Genomic DNA, 23569 nt, shown 5'->3' on the forward strand with positions numbered 1-23569 from the left:
TAGCTTATTTTCTCTGTGGAAAGGTCTGTTTTCTTCGTGGAATACCCTCTGTTACTCTCTCGCAAAGACTCAGCGTTTTTCTTTTAGATGTCAAGCATGCATACTTTCATTCTTTTTTCTTTTACATGGTACTGCTCTCGAATATTGCACTACAAGATTGAAAAAAGACGGCTATAAAATTAATCAAATGGAAGAGAAATATCACCATAAGAGTTGACTATTCGTCTCGGTAGTTTAACTTTAAACGTTGGGACACTGGATGATGACAACACTTTAAAGAATTCAAACATCAAACTGTCCATCAGTCACTTGGGCAACATTGTCAGAATTAGGAAATAAAGTTTCAATAAAAATCTAGTGAAATAAGATGATCAATGAACCTATCTGTTTGTTTGCTTAATTAAGATCAGAGATTTCAATTTTGATCAATAGCATGTAACACGATTTTCAGTCAAGTATAGTCTCAGAATAGTCTCGATGAACTGGTAAATCAAGAGTGCCTAGAAAAATAAATCTATGATTGTCGTATATATTTGTATTTTTAAAGAATATTTTACACTCTGAGTCAAAAGCACTGAATTCGTTTTATAGGATCTCGTAAGTATATTTTAGGAGGTACAGTCTTTATATACAGCAACGTTAGTATAACTAAGCAGTTAACTTCTTCAGTTAAAGACGCCTGCTACTCAAATGCAAGAAAATTACTCTTTATTTACAGAATACAGCTCATCAAACTTAATATTGAACTTTTAATATCAAGATTGTTATATCTTACACACCTTATTCAAATTACGCACCATTAATATCTTTTATATCTTATTGTGGATCTTCCTCAACATTTCAAGGATTTATGCCATAGAATAAATAAGCAATGAGAATACTATTTTTAAAAAACTTATTTCAATATATGAGAATACTTTGGCCACATTATTGCACTGCTGATCATTATAAATATGTTTGTAAACAGACTAATAATTTAGTATTTGAATGGTTTAGTACTAAATATTTATAATTTAATGTGTACTTAACGCATCATTGGGATGACCTGTTCTTCCAGAAGCAGCTACTTTACTCCATATACTGCAGCCTCTAAAATATCTGAAAGCCTCTGCTATTTTTTAACCACAGTTAAGTTCTTATTACCTAATTATGGCTCTAGTAACTTCGGTTGTTTGAACAAATTGCTTTAGTTAGAGACAAAATATCAAGTCTCTCTCTCTCTCTCTCTCTCTCTCTCTCTCTCTCTCTCTCTCTCTCTCTCTCTCTCTCAGTAAATTGCATAGTAGTAAAGGATAATATGAAAATTATATGACCAATTTTATATTATGTTCCACACACTAACCTTGATTGAAGTAAAATTGCCACCAGACTCTTGATGCCTTCTTGTGACTGTACATGAAAGCACAACCGAGTACTTCTGTTGTCTTATTTGATACTTCTCTGTAACTCCAGAGGAACGCTAATTTAAAAATAAAAATTAAAGGCCTTTTCACTGAGAGAGTAAGCTATAGATTTATTAAGACGAGAGAGAGTAGATAAGCTAGGATTGCAATGACAATACTGTCAAGAATTTTTTTTTACCATGTAATGAGATGGGGATGACAAATTGCCTCCTCGCACTGAGAAACATTACTGATTGTTAACAGAGCCAGGGTTGATAGATTTGCTAATAGCAACAGCTGGAGAAGTCTTGGAGTGACTGCTGCGCTTCCTCTTGCAAATGAATTGCTGTAGAGCAGGAGTAATCCAACAACGGATGTCACTGATAGACAGAGTTAGCACAGGGGAGGTACACCCACTGTATTATGGGTGTTCTATCTGCAAACAGAGAACATGGAGGGGTTCAGAAGTGGTCGAAGATCTTGCTATATACTAGCGCTTGAAGAGCGAGGCTAAGAGGTAAGTATTTTCAAGGGAGCTCAACCTTCCAAGCTATGAGAGTTTCGGTTTCCACTCACAAAGAATATTGTTGTTCCTGAACTACCCTGGAATGACTGGTCCCATGTTGCAAGGGTTGCTCACTTATAGAACGCGTTTATTCTAAGTGATTCCTTGTTTGAAATTTTTAGTCTGGTGTGACTCTCAAGTGTCCATTAACGTAGCTTACAGTTGACAAGTTCTATTTAAACAATATATTGGAAATATTTGAGTAGTAAATTGTATGACTATACTCTGTTTTTTTCCATCTGTCCACCCGCCTGTAGTGTTTGCGTATGGTAACACTGCGTCTCGGGCTTTAAATAGTTACGCTATGTGCAAGTTTCAGGTAAATAAAAGGATATCTGGGTGTACATTTGTAACTGAAAAGTGTTTTAATAATTTACTGTATGCAAATTACACCGTTGATATTGGAAATAGGCTATTGTTATTATTGTTGAATGTAGGCTGAATGTAACTATCTAAAGCCCGGGACGCAGTGTTCCCATACGCAAACACCACAGGCGGGTGGTCAGATGGAAAAAAACCGAGTATAGTTCCCCAAAGTGTCCACGTGTAAAGTCCACAGGTACTATTTTGCAACCACACTACAGTAGAACATGTCTGAACACACGTCGGTAATGTGCCGTATCCATATTACAAATAGTAAGTTGAAGCGCTGGTTAAGGACCCCAATAAGTCGTTGACTAACGATTATTTAACCTGTTTGGGATTTGTGGGGAATAAGTTACCGATGTGTGTTTATATCACGTTTGACTCTGGACTCAGCGTTAGAAATTTGCACAGTGGCTCCTGCACATCGGTGCAAGTTTTCATTTTCTTATTAGTCTTTTACTCATAAGTCCCTCCAGGGACATACGCTATTTCAGACCATCCCAAAGAAAAATGGTCATTCCAGCTATTGAAATTACCCTGAGAGTCATTAAACTATCTACAACTCTACTTTAATCACTTTCCCAGTCACGTCTCATATGACTAACCACCAGTTACATGATTCAGTGCATTAGTCAACAGAGAAACTATCATTTTTTCACGAAATGGGCCCCAGTCATTTGGTTATTCCGCGTGAGTCCACCTCACCTTTTGCAAGGCAATAGGCACTTGGGATATTTTTCCTATCTTACTGATGGCCGACTATCTTTTCTGCAAGTACGAAAAATCCACAATAGTTCGTTACTTTTCATTTCTTGTGGGCATTCAATAGTTCTTTTTCATGACTTAATTAAAATCCATATCTACGGCTTCTCTCCTCCCGTAAAAACAAATTCTTATACTATTCGCTGTCGCTGAAGGTGCAAAATATGCTCCTTTCAAGAGGTAATTTACAGGATCTTGTTCACTTGCGTACTTGATTCTTTTGTCTTCTTCTTTTGCCTTCCACTAATAAATAGTCTTTCATCAACGTTCAGTTTATTTTTATCTCTCTGCTAAGTTCGATTATGTCTGATGAAAATTTAATCCCATTTCATTTCTGTTGACGTAAGGTCTTCCAGCTCTCCTCAACTTGTCATGAAAAGGCAATATGTTTAATTGGCTGAGCCACTTCCAGTTCTGACTCTGCAGAAACGAGCACTCAAGAGACGGGTTCTCCATCGTTTCTTTTGGTTTGAAGCATGAAAGTCCTAAGGCGGCAGATTTCTTTGGAGAAAAATGGCGAAGTCATTTTTGGCAAGAGAAAGAATAACTACTTACATAAGTAATGAGGTGAAATGTACGAAAGAGCACAAAAGGGCAAATGGCCATCGAAGTTCTCATGCCATTGGTGAGGTGTACTGTAAAGTGAGAAGAAGTACTGTGGAGCTTCTGATGTCATTTCAGGTTCATCTTTGAAAGCGGCCGACAGCAAGTGATAGTTGAGCCAATAAGTTTAAACGCTCTCTCTGTCTGGTGATGCCCCTAAAGGCCTGTCCACACTAGAAAACATTGTTTGCAAACAATGTTTTCAACCTGTTTGTAAAAGCTTTTTACCGCATATTTGTTTCCCATCCAGAATGGAAAACTTTTAGTGTTTCTGTGTGTATATGTATAGATACACATGTAGGTGTAATGTATATGTATATGTATAGTATATATATATATATATATATATATATATATATATATATATCATATATACATATATATATATATATATATATATATATATATATATATATATATATATATATATGTACAATGTATGTATATATATGTATATATATATATATATATATATATAGAGAGAGAGAGAGAGAGAGAGAGAGAGAGAGTTTTTAATCTTGAATGTCATGAATGGCATCACGTAAATCAAAATGACTCCAGAGAACAAGGACCAACAAGAGGAGCTCAAAAACTCCCTATAAGTCATTGTGCGCTACTGAAGAAGAGCTTGTCGTTCGAAGAAAGCGAGTTTGCCCGTGTGATTTATGTGGAGTGTTTGAGAACGTGTCCAAACAGCTTTCCATTAGGTAAACGACGTCTGCAACACATTTAAATATTCGCCATGAATAGAGTGTGTGTGTGTGAGAGAGAGAGAGAGAGAGAGAGAGAGCGTGACGCATGGCGACGAGTAGGCTTAAGTTTCACGGCATCTAATGTTGTTGTTTATAAATTGCTGAGTTGATGTGATGTGACTTACTGTTTATGACAGTCTTACTGCGTTCTTCTTCCTCCTGCTTTCTATTTTTTTTCTCTCTTTTTCTTTTTTTGTTGTTGATAATTTGAGATCAATAATTTTTTTTATAAAAGACTAGAATAAAAAGTGCAACACCATCACATTCTCAATTCACTCGCTCCAGTGGCTTCCCATCTTAGCGGGAGACAGATTCAAGCTGTAAAGAAATGTGACTCAAGCAGAACTTTAGTTGCTTTTGATCAGACGCAGTCTCGATTATTATAAAGTTTTTTCCTCATTAGTTTGTTCCGCAATACTTTTTTATCTGTTTGTCGTTAAGGCTGATTTTGTGTATCGCCAAAAATTCGAGAAGATTTTTCTACAATTTAAATTAAAGTATTCGATCACCGAAAGCGATTAAAAGGGCACCAGAAAAAAAAAAGAACACTTCGTCGTTCAAGCTTAGTATAAACAGCCCATGACATCGGCAGTCCCTTCTTATTTTCAATAATCATACAATAATCTCTAGATAACCGTCAGAGAAACCAAACAGATCACGTAGCCAATATTATTATTATTATTATTATTATTATTATTATTATTATTATTATTATTATTATTATTATTATTTCAGAAGATGAAACCTATCCACATGGAACAAGCACACAGGGGCCATTGACTTGAAATTCAAGCTTCCAAAGAACGTTGGTTTCAACCTCCCACCGCAGACCCCACACTGCACGAGTAACTGATCATGATACAGAGTCAGTGATTTTTCATTACCCTATGGGAGACGCAACACCTGCGTGGCATACCACGTCACTAACCACTATTCCCATAGGAATGTTAGAATTGACAGAGATGACAGAAGCGATCATTAATTAAGTCGCCCTATCATGTATGAAAAAGTTTCCGAAGTGTTTAGAGTCAGCACAAGAAAGCCTCTGAAAGATAAACAACGAGAGGCTTTTGTGATTGCACATCGAAATAGACTACGGTCTTAGAAACCAGTTCTGGGGAAAGTTAGATAATAAATGATTGGGTTAACATTAGGCATCTATACCTGTATGCTGGAAGTTAAGTATATCTTAGTTTTACCAGAACACTGAGCTGATTAACAGCTCTCCTATAGGGCTGTCCCGAAGGATTAGATATTTTTACGTGGCCAGGAACCAATTGGTTACCTAGCAACGGGACTACAGCTTATTGTGGGATCCGAACCACATTACATCGAGAAATGAATGTCTATCACCAGAAATAAATACCCCTGATTTCGCGTTGGCCGAGCCGAGAATCGAACTCGGACCACCAGATTGGTAGCCGAGCGCGAAGTCCACTCGTCCTACGGGAAACTAGTCTGCTGGAAAAAGAAGAATGTATTGTACATCGGATGACACCTGGGAGTGGATAAAGACTGGGCTAAAGCAAAATATAATTGTAGAAAATTCGAGGGATGAGGTCTGTAACGCAAAGTAAGGACTCAGTCTTGATGATGAGACTAAACGAAGCGCAAGAAGAGATAAGAGAGAATACCTGGAAACCAGGCGAGTGCTGACAGAGCCATGTGTTCACGAGGTGGCTCTGATGTTAAGGCAGCCTGCAGAATTATCAATGAAATATTCCTTTCCATGGCAGAAAAGAAAGGATGACAAATATTTGTCGAAATGAGGGATGGGCCAATAACAGCGTCAGAGGATGAGGGACAAAACTAGACGAAAAATTTGTGTGAGGTCACGAAAAGACATGAGAGGGAATCATTTGGCAGATTTACCAGAAACTGAAGAAGACCAGAATTGTAGTTTTGAATTAATTCGCGGTTTTTGTGTGAAATCACTGCAGAAGTATTTTAGCTGAAAATACTAACTACACTGTTTGGTTGAATGTGAAATGAACATAACAGTATAATTGTGAGAGTGGACCAATAACAAAAGTACAGTACCTACATACATACATACATACATACATACATACATATATATATATATATATATATATATATATATATATATATATATATATATATATTCAGTTGTATTCCTCATAGGAAAATGAAAAACGTATGTCTCAGAAAATGCCCAACAGTTTCGTCCTCCAATGGACCTCTTCTTGGAGCGTTTATTAAGGAAGATTACCACGTATACTATATATATATATATATATATATATATATGTGTGTGTGTGTGTGTGTGTGTGTGTGTGTGTGTGTATCTGTGTGTCTGTGTGTGTGTCTGTGTGTCTGTGTATATCTGTGTGTCTGTGTCTGTGTATCTTCACTTAAAAAGAAACCAGGTTGTCAAGAAATAAAATTGTCGGCTATCATTGTAGGATCTTTTCCAGTCTTGATACACTGTTGAAGTGTGGCAAAGGGACTGGTCTTTCTTATGGTCGAAGACAATTTCAGAAATGAGAGAGATCCAGAAGGTCTATTTATACCGAAGAAAGTGTTACGAGTCCCTTATATTCCTGTTTGTGCATCTCTTGAAAAGCCAGAATGTTTCTTGTTAGATATTCTTCTGTTTTTGTGCATAAACAGTCATACATGAATACACGCGCCCAAGATATACAATTAAATTTAATCTAAGTTATTTTTATGCTGATGTTGTTAAAACGAATTATTTCTTTCAGGTTTCAGCGCATCGAGTCGATGCAGTTCGACAATCGCCGTCGATCTGAAGGTGGGCGCGGCCGTTGCAATCGTACTCGACGTGTTGGCTCTGTCACGAGATCGACCCCTGACAGCGAAGACGAGAACATCCGGACCTACCTGGCGGATTCCGTTCCACAGACGGCAGCCTCCGGAGAAGAGGTCTGCCTTACCCGTTTAAATGGCGCCTCTTCCACCAGTCGGTCCTCTCGACGAGTGTCAATCTCAGATATCGATCCGAGTGAGGTTTATGATTACACCAACACGCAACAGAACTTCAACCTTTTCCACATGGGAAGTGTTAATTGGTGCGTCTGGGCAGTTTTCATCCTTGTCACCATGCTTTTGGTTCCGGCCCACCTCTACCTGAAGAACTTTGACTACAGAGGGGAACTTCTCGGCATTTTCTTCGTGATCATCCTTCTGTTCCTGGTCTGTTTCTCGGTGTCGCTCTTTCACACGAAGACCAGGGCTATCCTCCTGCATCGACTCAATCTTGAGGACGATGCCCGGATAGGGTGCCACGAGGACGCCGAGAGGGGCTCCCCATCACGCAGACGGCCCCTTTTCCCAGCGAGCGCCTTAGCCAGCAACAGACGATCGCGTCAACAGGCTTATCCACCCGTCCGTGTTTCTATGTCAACACCGAACCTCATCGTCAATGGACAATCAGCGAACTTTCACCCGAGAGACCGAGTCTCAAGGTCCCACTCTCAGGCCTCTCGAGGAATCTTCAACGCCACGACAGACTCCTACGACGGAGACCTCAGATCAGAAGCCTCTCCCTCCAGAGAAGCCAGCAGAGATCCACCACCTTATCACGTGGCTATCCTTCTCCCCGCCCCCACGCATAACCCCACAGTTAGAAACTGTGAAACACCCCCTCCTGCATATGAAATTGTTCAGTGATATTTTGACAGTATTTGCTCCGTATATAACTCTAAAATGACGTACTTTATTAAAGACTACTAAGATGAGATAACATTGTTACGTAGAAAGCTTTTCTCATAGTTCTTCAACTTATCATTAGCTGACCTGGATGGGTCTTAGCATTCAACATATTACCTTCAGGAATTTGGTGAGCATAATGAGGCTATAATGGGCGAACTATTTCATTGTCGGTATTCAGAACTTGACCTATGTCATAACTTTCCAAATTGTTTGAGTAGTTGTGCCACAGATTTTCCAGTGGAATTATTAAACCGCAGACATGCTGCATGACATGAATGCCTTCCATGTCATTTTACTGAAATAAAATTGGCAAATTCGTTTGCTTTACACTTAGACTTAGCAATAGAGATTGATGATCTAACGTGAATGCGTTGTTCGGTGGTGAAAAGAAAGTAGAGATTTTCATATCTTCATTTTGTTTTCCTGATTTCTTTGTGTAAGAGAAGTAGAACTAAATGTGCTGAATTTTTACAAAAATCTAAAATCATCTAAAGTAAATAAATTGATAATGGCTATGATTTTGCTCGCTGGAAAGCTGCTTGTCAATTATCAAGAGGAATTTCCTCTGTATACATCAGATAAAGGGTATAAACTGTTATGTAGAAGCGAAATTTTTCTTATGTTAATTTTCTCTTTAATCGTACTAAGCAAAGGCGTACAGCAATGAGATGAATATGGAAGTCTTTACATACTAGATAGCCTATGATATACATTCCGTTGCTGAACTTTTTTTTTTAGATCACGTGTAAGTAGGACATAAACACTAGATTTTCATGATTTAGAGGGGTAAAATGAAGTTTATCAGATTTGTCTAAAGTTAATGAAATAAATAGGGCATTCGAATGATATTTTACGCTACTTGACGCACAAAAGGGAACTTACTAAATGATAGGAACATTATACAGACAGGTATAAAAACGAGGTGTAATTCTATTGGAGATTCATGCTGTTGGCCTCACAAAGCAGCTGACCATATTGGCAGTCTGAAGACCGCAGAAATATCCGGTGTCGAGCTTCTCCGAACTACCTTTATGTTCTCCTACATAATCACAGGAACTTTTTTTTTTTTATAAACGGAACACTTTAATTTGTCGAAAGAACACAGTTTGGGAGGTAAATATTCAGCGATTTGAATGAAGTTTCAAATATCTAACACGAATCAGATGTGTACCACCAAATTTGAGTAAAAACACGACACAACGAATCAAAACATATGGAATAGGACACCAGGCATTAATCACAAGTGACGCTGAAGTCTAGGGAAAGTGAGTTAACACATTCCAAAGCAGCGAAATCATCAGTCAGACATTCAGAGTACCAAGTTTTCTTTTGTCCCTCAGGCACCAAGCGTCTAGCTCAAAGAAGTTTGTTGAACGTCAACAAATTAAAATGACTCGTACAAAGATAATTATTGCTATCTTCGGTCATACAACTGTTGCATTTGTTAAAAACCTAATTCTGATTTCTGCGTGCTCCCTCATTGTTAAGTTTTAGCCGTTTTACTTCCCTTTGTAAAAGAACTCACCATTCTGCCAACTGCTTTTCCCACTCCTTTAGGCCCTGTTTTTCTTTATTCTTGGAAACTAAAGACACATCATACTCCAAGCATTGTTTCCGTTTCTTTAATGAATACTACCATTTTTCGACACTTATTATTACTGAATGTTCTATTTTATGATATTTCTCTCATTCGGTATTGTTTGAACTTAATAGGTTCCCTTACGTTCAGTAAAGGTCCTGCAAGTCAAGTCATTATATTCTAGTATTTTTAAGGAATCTGTTTACGTAGCGGAACTAACATATGAGGCCCCATTGACGAAAGACAAGTTTCCTGTTTATTCTTGGAGGGAGTCTTGGAGGCGTTGTGGGACATCCTTACATTACTCTTCCGGTGACAGCGCTAAGGGCCCATTGTTGACCTGTTCTAAGAACCAATCCCCTTTCGTCCATCTCCACTTCTTGTGGATGCTCAGCGAAAAATGAATTAATAAATAGATCAATAAATAATAAAGTGTAGATAACTTCAAAGGCGTCTACCACGTAAATATGTCTTCAGGTAAAAATGTAGGATGAGAAATGTTAACAACATAGAGCGTCGTAGTCTTTCAGCTTTACAATCTATTTGCATATTCACCTGTTTATTGTATAGGCTCCAATAAAGATACTCATTACTATTTACATCTTCTTGGCTCTGCGTTAAACAATGGATCCACGAAAACGCCGGTGAATAATGTGAAGTTAAGATACAGCTAATTACTCTTTCGTCACTGAAAAGACTTTGGATAAATGTTCGCAGTGACTGTATATAGATAAAAAAGAACAGTATTTGACAAGGTAATTCTTGATGTGGATGGTATTTCCATGGAAGTCAATCAAGTAAAGCCACATTGGCCACTTTATGTAAATGTACTATAAGCATACATTTTTGGTTTTACCAAACCTCTTGTACTGTAGAATATTCTTCATTTGGGAAAGACAGACCACTTTGCTGGCCTCAATAAGCAGAGTACAAACTGTTCGTCACATCTCAGTCTTGCGCTGCTTTTTCAGTGTAACGTTGACGGCACCATTACTATTTCGTTTCGTAACAGGCAACATTTTTCTACGGTTCCTGGCCGTGCATTCAAACTCAGCTAAGCAAGAAGACAAATTATTAGTTAGTACTGCAGCACAATCAAAACGAAAGTAAGCCTAATTTGTACTCTAGTTATTGAGACTTATAAGTATCATCTCATTTTCAAGTTAAGAATACCTGCATATATGTATGTATATAAGCATGTCTTTACTAATATACGCATACATATTGATATATATGTAAGAAGTAATATGTATATATATACTTACATATGTATGTATACATGAGTTCATTGTGTATACTTGTACACACAATTTTGCTACATAATATCAGTGGTTTTCGATTGCAAAACTAGATTTGCTCATACAATGCTTAGTTTCTAGATCCATTTATAGCTCTTTCCTCCAAATAGAAAGCAGAATTTCAATGAAGATTTCTTGACTTATAGGTAGGTAAGCTGGTTCCTTTCTACGGGCGTCAATAGAAATAAAAAATAAATCTAGGAGTTCGAAGTGCAAATTCAGCCGATGCTTAGTGGAGTAGTCTGGTAACTTCAAATCTTGATCCTTTTTTTAAGACATTCTTCGGTGAAGTAGTAAAATAAGTCCACTTACAAAAGACAATAATCGCTCTCGGGGAGTCGTTTTCTTTAACAAACCATTCTTAATTACTTAAGGTGACCATGAAAGCATTCAGAGTTATTAGGATATCTAACTTATTTTTATAAAGTCTTTGTTGGGATACTTTCCATTAGTTTCCTTCGCGTACATATTTTAGCTTTGTTGTGATCCTACTTTAGTTCAATTGAAGTTTGACTGAAGACGGTCCTCTGAGGAAATTATTGTAGGAGGAAGATCTTTCAAGGTAAAGTTGTGAAGTTATCTACTTCTTTACCTCTTAACCCTAAAGACTTGTTACATAAAGGTATGCTGTTTAGAGTAGTGTGGCTAGATTTTTCAGCCAGCAAAGATGTATAAACAAGGTAAAGCGTTTCGTTCAATTGTAGTTTATTACTTTCTTTAACGCCCAGGGCAGATGCACACACACACACACACACACAAACTCGTCCATATACATGCATTTACATCAATACGCCTTATCATTGTCACAATCTTCTCTATCTCTATCATCTTTATACAATGGAACAATCATAACCCCTAACCCATTCCTTTGGAACCTTTCCTCCAATCACACATACCTTATGTGCCCTGGACAGCCACCAAATCTCACTTTCACCAACGTATCACAGCATCTCGATTCAAATTCTAGTTAATCCTGATTTCTTCCCATTTTCCTGCTTCTGTATTGCACTCCTTGCATCTTCAGATGTAACTTCCACAAGCAATTCCACTCTTACGCCTTTCGGCTCTGCATTTCCTCTGTCCCTCACAAGTCTTCTAAATACTTGAATCAGCATCACTTTATTTACTTATTTTCTCCTAAAATCCATCAGCTTATTAACCTTTTTCTCTACACTTACCTGCTTGTAAAATAATTTCTTATTCTTCGTGGAGTCCTTGCTCATTTTACCCCCTATTTCATCACATACCTTCTTTTTCTCTCCCACTGTCTTCTTGATCGCTTTATCCATCTTTCTTGCTCCTGCCCACGATAAATCTATCTGTTTTTCAATTGCACCTTTAACCATCTTTTTTCGTCACTAAAGCTCACATTTCCTCATCCCACTACTAGCTGATTCTCTCTCTCTCTCTCTCTCTCTCTCTCTCTCTCTCTCTTTCTTCACCGCTTCCCAAACTCACAAACACTCTCACCTTCTATCTTTGAAGCTAGCGTATTTTTCGTCCTTTGCCTCTCTTTATAGTCTCATTACTCCAGTCTTCTTATCAAACTCACTTGTCTTTGTTATCCTTATACTTTCACCCTCCCTCTTTCCTGAACTTCCATCCATCTCTAAGTTCGCTTCCTCCTATTTTCATTTTCGGGAATAACATTCATCCTTCTTTTCAAAGAAGTTATGCCATTTTTCCTTCCATTATCGTTTCACAATGATGAGTTGTATCTCCAGCTACTCCTCTTCTCACCGTTACATCCATCAGCTTGTTTTCCCACCACCTCAAACTAATTCATAATCTACGAAACTATCTTCACATTTTTTCTTCCCCCAGTTTACTTGTTCAAGCTTTTCTTCGAGGTCCATGTATTGACAGCCATCAAACCCCCTCCCGAACGCATATCCATAAGACTTCCTCCATTTCCAATCATTCTCTGAACACCATAGCTATACCCATATCGCCGACCTTTGCTCACATATCACCTGAGCACAGCATAAGTGTGTGTGCATTGTTTTATGGGCTGTCGTAGGCAAACTGCCTACAGTTTACAAGAAGCTCTCTCTCTCTCTCTCTCTCTCTCTCTCTCTCTCTCTCTCTCTCTCTCATATTGATAAATTTGACTTCATGAAATGTCTTAACGTAACATTACTGTCTGCTAATCTGATCTCCACCTGCATCATTAATAAAAGAATTTAAATTCAGCAGTAAACTTCGAATTAAGTATCTCCAGATCTATTACCGAAAAGGTACCGGCAAATTTGTCTGCTCTAATACATTTATGCAACAACCTATGTGAAATATATATTCAAGTTTCGGCTAATTTGCTTCAGTCGCGAACAATTGCAACTTTATCAGAATGTTAGCATTTTCGATAACTGTTGAAAACAGTAAGATCCGATCACTGCGTTTTGACAAATGGGATTTGTTACTTCGAAACATTGACAGCGATTGATTACACACTTCTGATTCACCATTCCGCCGAAGAAGGTACAATGGTCTCGGGTAGATCTTCCCTTAAAAGGCGTGCATGCCAGAGGCTCAGTGCCATTGTCACTATTTTGGAAGAAGGACAATAATCACCAATCGATCTCGCTGAGGAGACGAAGGTTCCCTCACACAGTAGTCCTAGGTGGAGATAACCAGTCGTTCCTCGTGTAGAAAATGTTGAAGACTTTCGTCTGGTATTTTTCTTTAGGATCTTCTGAAAATCCCTTCTTCAAGCTACCATAATAAAGTTCCATGTAATATATACATATGTTGAACTTTCTGATGAGTTCAAGACAATCTAAACATTAATTTAGAGCTTTTAATCATTTCTAGTCTTGGTCATCTACTCGCCTGAAAGGCCATCTGAGAAACTACAAAAAACATAAACCTTGACTCACCTTTCCCACTTCAACAATTTTAAAAGATGTTTAATATTCTAAACATTTCTTGTTAATAACATTTCTATTAAAACGGTCCAAGACACGGCAGTTTTTCAGATAATTGCGGAAACTAAGGGAGGACCAGATGAAAGGGAAGGAGAAAGTCGAGAAGTTTAATGACAAAAAGTCAGAAATCTCATCAAAATAGATTGGAATATATTTCCTTATTGAGGAGGACTGTCCTGTCCCTTCAAAGCAAAGAAATTCATCACTTCCTATCAGATTTTAAAAAAGCGCCAGCAGGCCTCCATAACCAATTACGGCAGATGGCTTGTACGTCAGTTAGTCCTTAGGAAACCCTCCCAGTACCTTATCAGATATTGGAGGGTTCCAGAGATAGAAGATATTGTTTTCAGATTTTGAAATGGAAAATATGAAGCATATGAGATGTCGTAACGCTAGCAACAACAAAGGCATAAATCTCAGTATCTCCACATCCTTGTACTGAATGAAGGTGGAATGGAGCTTCTCGGCGGAATAACCGGTGAAGCCTCCATGTAGATAACGTTGACATACAAATAAAAAAAATAACAAGAACTTACTGTGAAATGCAATTCAATTGAAGAAAGAAACTAAGCTTTTTTCAGAATAGAGGGTAGGCAGGGGGAATATTATGAACAGAAAATAATAGCAGAGAGTAGAAGATATTTGAGCTTATAGTTTAGGTAAATACAGACCCCCACCTTGAAAGCAAAGTGTATACCGGATGTAATCGGAAATTAGATCTCGAAAGACTCAAGGGAAGAATCACTTGATAACTAGAAAATTGTACAGAATTGTTTCGCTGACTACAAAATTGACTTTGTGAAAAGAAGCGTTATGGATAGAACACCCTTTCACCAGCATTAGAGCTATCCAGTTACACAAAGATTCATCGACTGCTGGATTCATACCTTATTTTTAGAATACGTGAAAAAAAGAGAAGTAATGAGAGAGAAATGCTGTGTAGGCATAAGCAATGTTGTTAGCGGAAAGTAGCATCACTTTAGGTGTCATTATATTGCCAACCTATGTACTTAATATGTGTACACTGTTGGCTCCTGGGCCTTACTGGTGGCCCATTGCCACATACTATTATTGCGACAGAAATGGAACAAGAAGGTCTAGACTAAGCGATGATATATTTGATCTTTCTTTCCTGTAAAATCATCTTTGTTGTTTGGCATCGCTTCAGTCACAGAGAATAAAAAAAAAAAGTATCATAGAATAGTGTGCGCAACTCAAGTAGAAATTTACCCTGGTCGCTCTTTTATTCAAAGCATTTTGTTCCAGAATTCTGCTTGCACCAAAATACAGTTAGTTAAGAACATTAATGAAGATCATGATATCTGGTACACAGTCGAATTCATCAAAATACCCTTACTCTGACATTCTGCCAACGGTTAGTAGAATGATTCTGTCCACGAAAAAGAAGGGACAATCTCTCTTCTTCGTTTCAGTTCTATAGAACATAAACGTGAGTTTGGAACGGGAAAATCAGTTACATTCTTTGTAGGTGAATAATGCAAGGCATCCTGACTAATAATTGAAGACTACGTTTTGAAGCTTTACTGAATCGTGATGCTTAGTTACAGAATCATTGACGTATTGTTGCAACAACTGAACAAACGGTTTCTAAGCGCTTCAGTGGCGTGGTTGGTATGGTGTTGGCGTGCCACCTTGGTGGCCGCGATTTTGATTCTCGAGCATTCCATTGAGGAGTAAGAGATGTGTATTTCTGGTGATAGAAGTAGTTCACTCTCGACGTGGTTCGGAAGTCACGTAAAGCTGTTGGTCCCGTTGCTGAATAACCATTGGTTCCAAGCAACGTAAAAACACATACAAACAAACAAACAAACAAACGGTTTCTGGGGGAACAAATGTTTAGTTTCACGTGTGTTAAGTTTGCATTTGTTCAGTTTTGTCTTTACGCATGCCACCGCATCCCTCCGGCCCCTAATTCTATTTTTCCCTTCGCTTGGGAGAGAGAATTATCCAAGCTCTATAAGGCGAAGGAGTCTTTTTATTTCATTTTGACTGCCCGTGATAAGGAACGGTTATGCAGGCAGAGTAGTAGAGTGTGACCAAAGCCAGTTAGTGCAACAGCGACTGGGCAGTTATAGCAAACTCTGAGCTTTTATCCTACAGAAAACACCCTTGAACTTTCTTGGGTGTCTTTCTTAATCATGACACGCTACGAACCGCTTTAGCTTGAAGTAAGTCGCATGAATCTTAGAGTGAGTAGTAGGGACAGATAGAAAGAGTAGAAGCAAGGAAGGCAAGATTAGGCCTGGACGAAAAGTTCCCCTTAAATTAGATTATATACCGTTAACGTCTGATGTGTGAATGCTGAGTCACTGAAAAATATATAAAAATTGAAGCCACTCAAATTAGGTTTGAAAAATACTACGCTAAGACTTCCAGTAAATAATATATGTATATATTATATATATAATATATATATATATATATATATATATAATATATATATATATATATATATATATATATATATCATTATAATTACATTACCTTCCTGGTAATTTTACAGTTCACCTGTTTTGCCCAAGAATATTGTATCTATATAAAGACTGTTAACGTAGGATTTTCTCTCGCAATGCTTATGCAACGAAACTGACATAATTTCCCATAATGCTGTGCTTCATGATGTTTACATCTGTTCACGAAATAAAATCATTTTTATACACAACATTTCATTTATATCAGCTTCATACCATTTATACTATTCTGCTGCTTGTTAGCTTCGACACGTGATTAGCAGGCCCAGTAGTTTTGTACAGATTCTACCTTTGAGGAAATTTTCAAATTTGTGATAGTTTGGGTTGGACAAAAGTCCACCTCGTGTCTCCTATTCTTGACTACTAATATTAAGATCCTCAGTTCTTAAATACAATTTATGTTGTCGACCTCTGGTAGAAGTTGGTATCGTTGACCTCAGACATATTCTTTTCCTACCAAGTGCTTCACCAAACGCTTTCATCTCTCAGCATCTAGAGAACGTTGTTGTAGTTTTGATTCAGAATTCATCACTCTTCGTCCCACAAAGCTAAAGAATCAAAATAAAAACCCCACCTTCTATGCCATTACTGGAATCTCTCTCTCTCTCTCTCTCTCTCTCTCTCTCTCTCTCTCTTCTCTCTCATCTCTCTCTCTCTCTATCATCTCTCAATTCTCTCTTCTCTCTTCTCACATTTCTTTTCTCTCGTCTCTCTCTCTCTCCTTCTTTCTGCATTTGGTTTCTTTCAGATAAAGATTGTGGATCGAAAACTTTATGGAATTTGTTAAGGTCGTGCTGGTAGCGACCTGTAAATATAATTACTGTTATTGAGAAAACCAAAGGTATTAAAACAAGAGAGAAGCAATTTCTGATAGACTTAAGCTTAAAATAGCGAGAAAACGTACGTTCATCTTTCCTTAGATGTTGAAATAAAACTTTTTTATGCTGACTAGTTTGTTTTAACCTTTCTTCTACAAACTGTGCTTAAGGTGTTTCTAACTATGGAGGATTAGTGGCCCTTAAGAAAATTCAGAGCTGGAGGCACTGTTACGGACACAAAAGTCTCGCAAGATAATCGAAAGTATTCCACTGTGTGGTTTGCTGTGGACTTCGCTGAAGACAAAACTCTGAGCATGCGCTTGTTTTCACTGTTGTGATAACTGATAAAGAAAGTAAATAAAACCAGTAAAAAATGCGCCAAAGTTCCTTCCCGCAATCGAGTTTTCTGTACTGAGCTTGCGGCCCGGTGGTGGCCTGTCCTATAGCGTTGCCAGACGCACGTTTATGGCTAACTTTAACCTTAAAAGAAATATAAATTACAAAGGCTAAAGGGCGCAATTTGGTATGTTTGATGATTTGGAGGGTGGATGATCTAGATATTAATTTGCCGCCCTCTAAACTCCGTAGTCTTTAAGCTCTGAGGGCGGACGGATAGACAAAGCCATCTCAATAGTTTTCTTTTTTAGAAAACTAAAAAAGACAGTAAGCCAGAGGTTTCCATATCTAGAAGAACACTTACACTAGTTACTCTTAGGAAATGACTCGAAATAAGATGAAGTCGATCATATACATATATGATTTTGCACCATTAGTAATAAGGGAATAACTGACAAAGAACATATACATTATAACGAACATCTTTACTCAAACATACAAGAAAAAATAAAGTTTTCCATTGTCACTATTTTAACATTTGTACCATCAGAATATAACGAGCAGAGTGGTCTAAATTTCTTTATGGTAATCCCCAACGGACTTGTACTAAACACCCGCAAAGGTGGTTACTATCTAGGAAAGATCCTTAAAATGTGTCACTCGAACACTATCGACTGCTTAACGTTAACGCGTAAGACAGTCCACAGGGATCTGGAAGCTATTTTTGGTAGAAATATAATAGCATGCAAGACGATAACCTACAAATTATAGCTATACTCAGAGAAAAGATAATGTAAGTGATAATGAGGTTCACGTTAGTGTAGAGCTATATACTGTTGTCAGAAAACTACAACTTGTTACTGATTGAATCGGTTAACCTCGAGCAACTAGCCTTGCAGTCACTAGGGCAACTTTGTACCAAAGACCCCAAACTAATTAGGGTATAAAGTGAAAATGCCAACCTTTTAGATAAAGGAGTAACTCATACAAACTAATAATGATAACAATAAGCAGGCAATCTCGCTTGAAAAATAGATGATTAAGACAAGCCTCCTATTTGGGACTGGACCCGCTGCCTTGTGATTAACCGATACTGATACAGTGCCCGAGTGGATATAACGCTGGCTTGGCTAATGGAGGTTGGTTGCTATCACCTAGATATTTCCAGACGAGATTCCCCCGTTTATAATGCATAGTTCACCTAATTGCCTTTGAGGAAGCGACTTAATGCTGATCGCTGGTAGGAATGGGAGTAGGTAAACACATAGATATGGATACAGTAGTCCTGTTTTGATTCCAAAGTATATCCGGTCGCTTGTCTAGTTCCATTCCTGTTATGCCCTCGGTAATTCAGTGAATAAAGTATTTAAATTCCCAGAGAGGTTTCCTCTTATTCAAGAATAATAATAATAATGAAGAGGTCGTTCTGGAATCGGTATCGAGCCATGTAGGAATAAATGAAAGAGAAATGTTGGTAATAACAGACAAAAGAAAACTAAGTTTCTTACCAATAATTTAGACATGAAAGGCGCGCGATTTATTAAACCGCCAGTAATGTTGAATCACCCACTCTATTTTTACGAGCAGTAAAACAAAACCATAGATTGGAAGCCGAGAAAATGTAAATAATAAAATCAGATTTTCTATACTTAAACCTCGCTTTGTATATATATATATATATATATATATATATATATTATATATATATATATATATATATAATATAAAATCAGTTCTCTGTGAAAAAAATATTGAGTTATGGTAAATGGCACCGCAGTGTAGTTAATGCCTCGATTTCTTTTAGAAAAACTGCGTTTTCAGTAAGAGGCTCCTTTAGACAAGGTCTAGACTCTAGACTCGAGACCTTGACTTTAGAAGACGCCTGTTGTAATTTACGGAAAGTCTGCGACCACCTGCTTCAATCCTCATTTGATCGTCTGTATCAAATGTCAGATGGAATCCTTGTAATCCACCTCCCAAAACCCTGGTGAAATTTTAGTAATCTTTTGGGATTGCTGTAAATTTGTGGAGTTTATTATACAAAAGTTATGTAACGATGTGCAAATTACAATATTCACCCTTTTCTGTAGTTGCAAGAATTATTTCTAAACTAACTCGCAGATACTGGGTAAATTGAATCCCTAAAAGTAGAAAAGTTGTCAAAATGCAAGGAATGAAATATGACAAGGCAGATGTTTAGTGAAAACCGCCGAAGTTTAAATGTGTACAGACGACAAGACGAGATCTCACAGTGATGCAAGAGGAGTGGGGAACGGTCGGAATGGAACACGTCTTCCTTCCGAGCCTTGCAATGTTCGACTCACTAACAAATGATATAACAGTCTGTTTTCAAAAACAATTTGTTAAACCTTGTTTAGCAGAGTTCCTTCAATTATCCAACATATAGATTAATTGTCGTCAAACTCCAAAATGAAAAGAATGTTTAAAACAAATTAGTAATGCTCCTCGTATTTTTTTAGGCTGAACGAAAACACGCGCACAAAAAGAACTCTATTTATTCGCAGTTACACAAAAAACTACAAAACAATGTAAATTTTGTGCAATGAAGAAACCAGTTTCATGGGAAAACTTTTGTAAGGATTGAAAAATATGTAAAGGCAACCTGAACGAAGGAACGGCGGAATGGTTGTTTTCACAGCAAACCTCAGCTCAGCTGAGAAATATAAACATTAGTCGTTCGGAACGTTTGGAAATTCCCAGAATTCTAATTACTGAAACAACAAGAGACATAACACGTTTCTCATCGAAAATTAGTAGATAATCTGTATTATTTTATTGATTTAGATCACTAACCACAAATTTTATAGTCTGCAACACGGAAGACGCTGCCCACAGGTTGAATCTGCGATTCTGCATAGACCCACATTTATGTATACCTTCTCGTCTAAACAAAACTAGTGTGCAATGTGAAGCATAATGACGAATGTGCGTCCTTTTCACAACAGACTGAGAGAACTGCCTTTTTCTGGGGGTGGGGGTTGGTGTTTACTGTTTGAATATTTTACGTATATAACCTAATTTTGAAGTTACACAATATAGATTCCCACCTTCCGAGAACCACACGTAGTACTTCCAATCTAGCAAAGATACATATAGTCTTTGTGGTGTTTTGTTTCGCATAGTTATGATAATATATATAAAAAGATAATATATATATATCATATACTAAAATTTATTATATAAATATATAAATATATATACATATATATCTATATATATATATATATATATATATATATATATATATAATGTGGGGGGGGGGAAGTAGCGCATGTAATTGTAATAGCCATGGACACACACACGCACACACGCGCACACACACACACACACACACACACACACACATATATATATATATATATATATATATATATATATATATATATATATATATATTCAGAAAATAACACGTAAATAAACAAGCCAGCCAATGATTAAAATGAAGGCTAACAAGCATTAAACGAGCATAGGAAAATACTCTTGAGTGTTTGAGAGCAAACATCTCCAGCAACAGAGCTCTTAATGCTTTAGTGGTCTAATAATTTCCGATAGAAATCGAAAGTTAGACACCTATCGTTGCAGTTCTGGAGTTCCTCATATCTCCTGTGTTCTTGAAAGGTGGTTCTACACATGCCATTTTCTCATCGCATTGATAGCAATGCTGCTCTGAGATCTTGCTCATAATGTTATGGTACAAGCAAACTGTAGTCTGTTGGTATTGACTTTTTTCTTCCTGTTAATAAAGAGACGGCTTTTAGATGTCTGTATCCTACATCTAGTATTTACTCTATTAATTGACCAATCTCTTTTACCATGACATCAGCTCTTTCCTCGGTTTGATTTTTTTTAACTAAACTATTTTTGTTTATTTTCTCTTTAGAGTTTGCTTGCTTGGACATGCGAATGTACGTATGAGTTTCTTCTTTCAAAGGAGAGTTAATATTTAGGTATGCAAGAAAACACCGAACATTTAAGCACCACATACAACTTGCGAAACGTTGACATTCTGGAGCAACTAGAAACTTTCATACCTCTTCTTGTTCTATGCTGAAAGTGTTTTTAAATTCACATCTACGAAGAAAGCCACCATTTAATGATAATAAGGATAGGTCTAAATTTCTGTCTTTCAGAATTATTTTTTAGTTCACCTTCAATTGTAATTCAAATACATGGCACATTTACAGTTTCAGAAACTATAACTACTAATCAGAATCGTTTCAAAATGTTTTACTGTTATAGCTGTTTGCCTTTTTATTTAATGGTTTAACTTTAGAGTATCTGCTGATTCGGTGCTTACTTTTCAAATTGTGTATTTGGTGGTTTACATAGCATGGTGGTTTACAAGGCAATATTATTCGTGTTTTATTTTAACTCTTCTTCGTCTTGGTTAAACCACTGTGTTATGATATATTTATTCTTTTTGGCTTATTATATTCAACTATATTTCATTTAGTTTTACCAACAACTGGAAAATGTCATTTAAATCCACTTTACTTCCAATAACTTACATTCTGTATATAGATATGTGAAATCGGGATCAAAATTAATTCGATCTTGATTACTACTAATGAAAGTTCTTTTATTAATTAATCAATTTGGTTGTCTGTACTACTTAGGACAGTGGAACCGCGAACGGAACGAAACAGACTAGTACACCGACCAGAGAACCTAGACGAAGATGGCTACTCTCGCTCGGTCCTTACGATGTGTTGCATATTTTAAGCCATCCACATTAAGTGCTTTAACACCTCGAGTCATCTCAGCAGGCTGCTTGCATACGCTTGATACAAGACAATTTAGAATTAACAATGACTCTCTGAAAGCGATAAAGAGCAAGGTGAGTAGATAGATGGGCCGTACCTGCAGACATTCATACACCGGCGTTGTCTGTTTGCTTTCTGCGTAGATGTCTGAAGCCTACTATATTTTAAATCTGGTTTGAGAATATGGCGTGAATTGTTGACCTGTAGGCAAGGCTATTGTGTTCGGAATATGGATCATACCAGTGTACGGTTGACCCAGAAGTTCTGTTGCCTGTTCTCTGCCAAGGGCAATGCCTTCAGCTGCTGAACTGCACGGTTTCGTCATTGAGCGATTAGGTATAATTTAGGTTACACGTTGCCCTCTGTAACCTTTGTTCAGGGGTGACTATCCCTACTGTCTTCAAGTACCAATTGGTTGACTGATCCCGTACCGGTAGGTAAGCCTCGTCAGCCTAGCTACTACCATATAGGCTAGGCTAGATGATTCACTGAGGTCGGTCAAAAAGGCGGCCCCCAGTCTCCATATACTCTTGACATGTTTCCATTTTTAGGTAACTTACGATTGTTGATACCCTGTCTTTCAACTTTGACATGTTATAATTCTCTCTCTCTCTCTCTCTCTCTCTCTCTCTCTCTCTCTCCTTCAAGGAATGAAAACATGTAAATTTATTCAGTGAATTGCGCTTGAGCGAACCCTTGTTAACCGCCTCAGACATATCAGTGACAGCAAGAAAAATGGCGTCGGAACAGCATGAACTGCGGAATAATAGGGTAAAACACCACGGCAGGCCAAACAGGCCACCTACAATCAACGCTTGCCACCCTCCGAAAAAGTTCATTATAACGCGTCCTGACACCGGAGATGGGCATCAGTCGCGATTTGTTGTTGGTGAGAAACGGAGCTAAAGACCTCTAGTCTCCTTTCGAAGTAAGTATTTTCTCCAAAGTTAGAAATTAAGGCCAAAATTTTTAAGATTTTAAACAGAGGGTTACTGAAAATGGCGTCCACGGCAGTGGAAATCTCGCCAAAACGCTTTAGAAATTTTTACTTACAACTAAAAATGTTTCGAAGATTGACGCCATCTCGATGTTTACGGGAGTCGCTTGTGTCAACAAAACCATTTCCAGTTCCTGTGATAGGGTAGAACATCACAGCAGGCCAAAGCAGGCCACCTACAATCAATGCAAGCCACCCTCCGAAAAGTACATTAT

At 37.5% G+C, this 23569-nt stretch overlaps 1 protein-coding gene and 1 long non-coding RNA gene across 5 annotated transcripts in view; both read left to right on the top strand.

Moving 5' to 3' along the window:
* LOC135220631 (uncharacterized) overlaps positions 1-10300 on the top strand; it is a 189872-nt gene extending 179572 nt beyond the window's left edge. For 3 of the 4 annotated variants that reach the window (XM_064257945.1, XM_064257944.1, XM_064257946.1), the window contains one exon: positions 7157-10300. In XM_064257945.1, coding sequence (XP_064114015.1) covers positions 7157-8084 — 928 coding nt within the window. In that variant the 3' untranslated portion in view covers positions 8085-10300. Of the gene's footprint in view, positions 1-1763; positions 1900-7156 lie in introns of those variants that run through there. The other variant, XM_064257947.1, reaches the window with a different exon arrangement.
* Positions 10301-20249: 9949 nt separating this feature from the next.
* On the top strand, positions 20250-22403 carry LOC135221437 (uncharacterized). The gene is made up of 2 exons (XR_010315949.1): positions 20250-20347; positions 22211-22403. It is a non-coding gene; the product is annotated as an uncharacterized LOC135221437 (long non-coding RNA).
* The last annotated feature ends 1166 nt before the right edge of the window (positions 22404-23569 follow it).

Source organism: Macrobrachium nipponense, chromosome 2, assembly GCF_015104395.2.
Source record: "Macrobrachium nipponense isolate FS-2020 chromosome 2, ASM1510439v2, whole genome shotgun sequence".
Lineage (NCBI taxonomy): Eukaryota > Metazoa > Arthropoda > Malacostraca > Decapoda > Palaemonidae > Macrobrachium > Macrobrachium nipponense.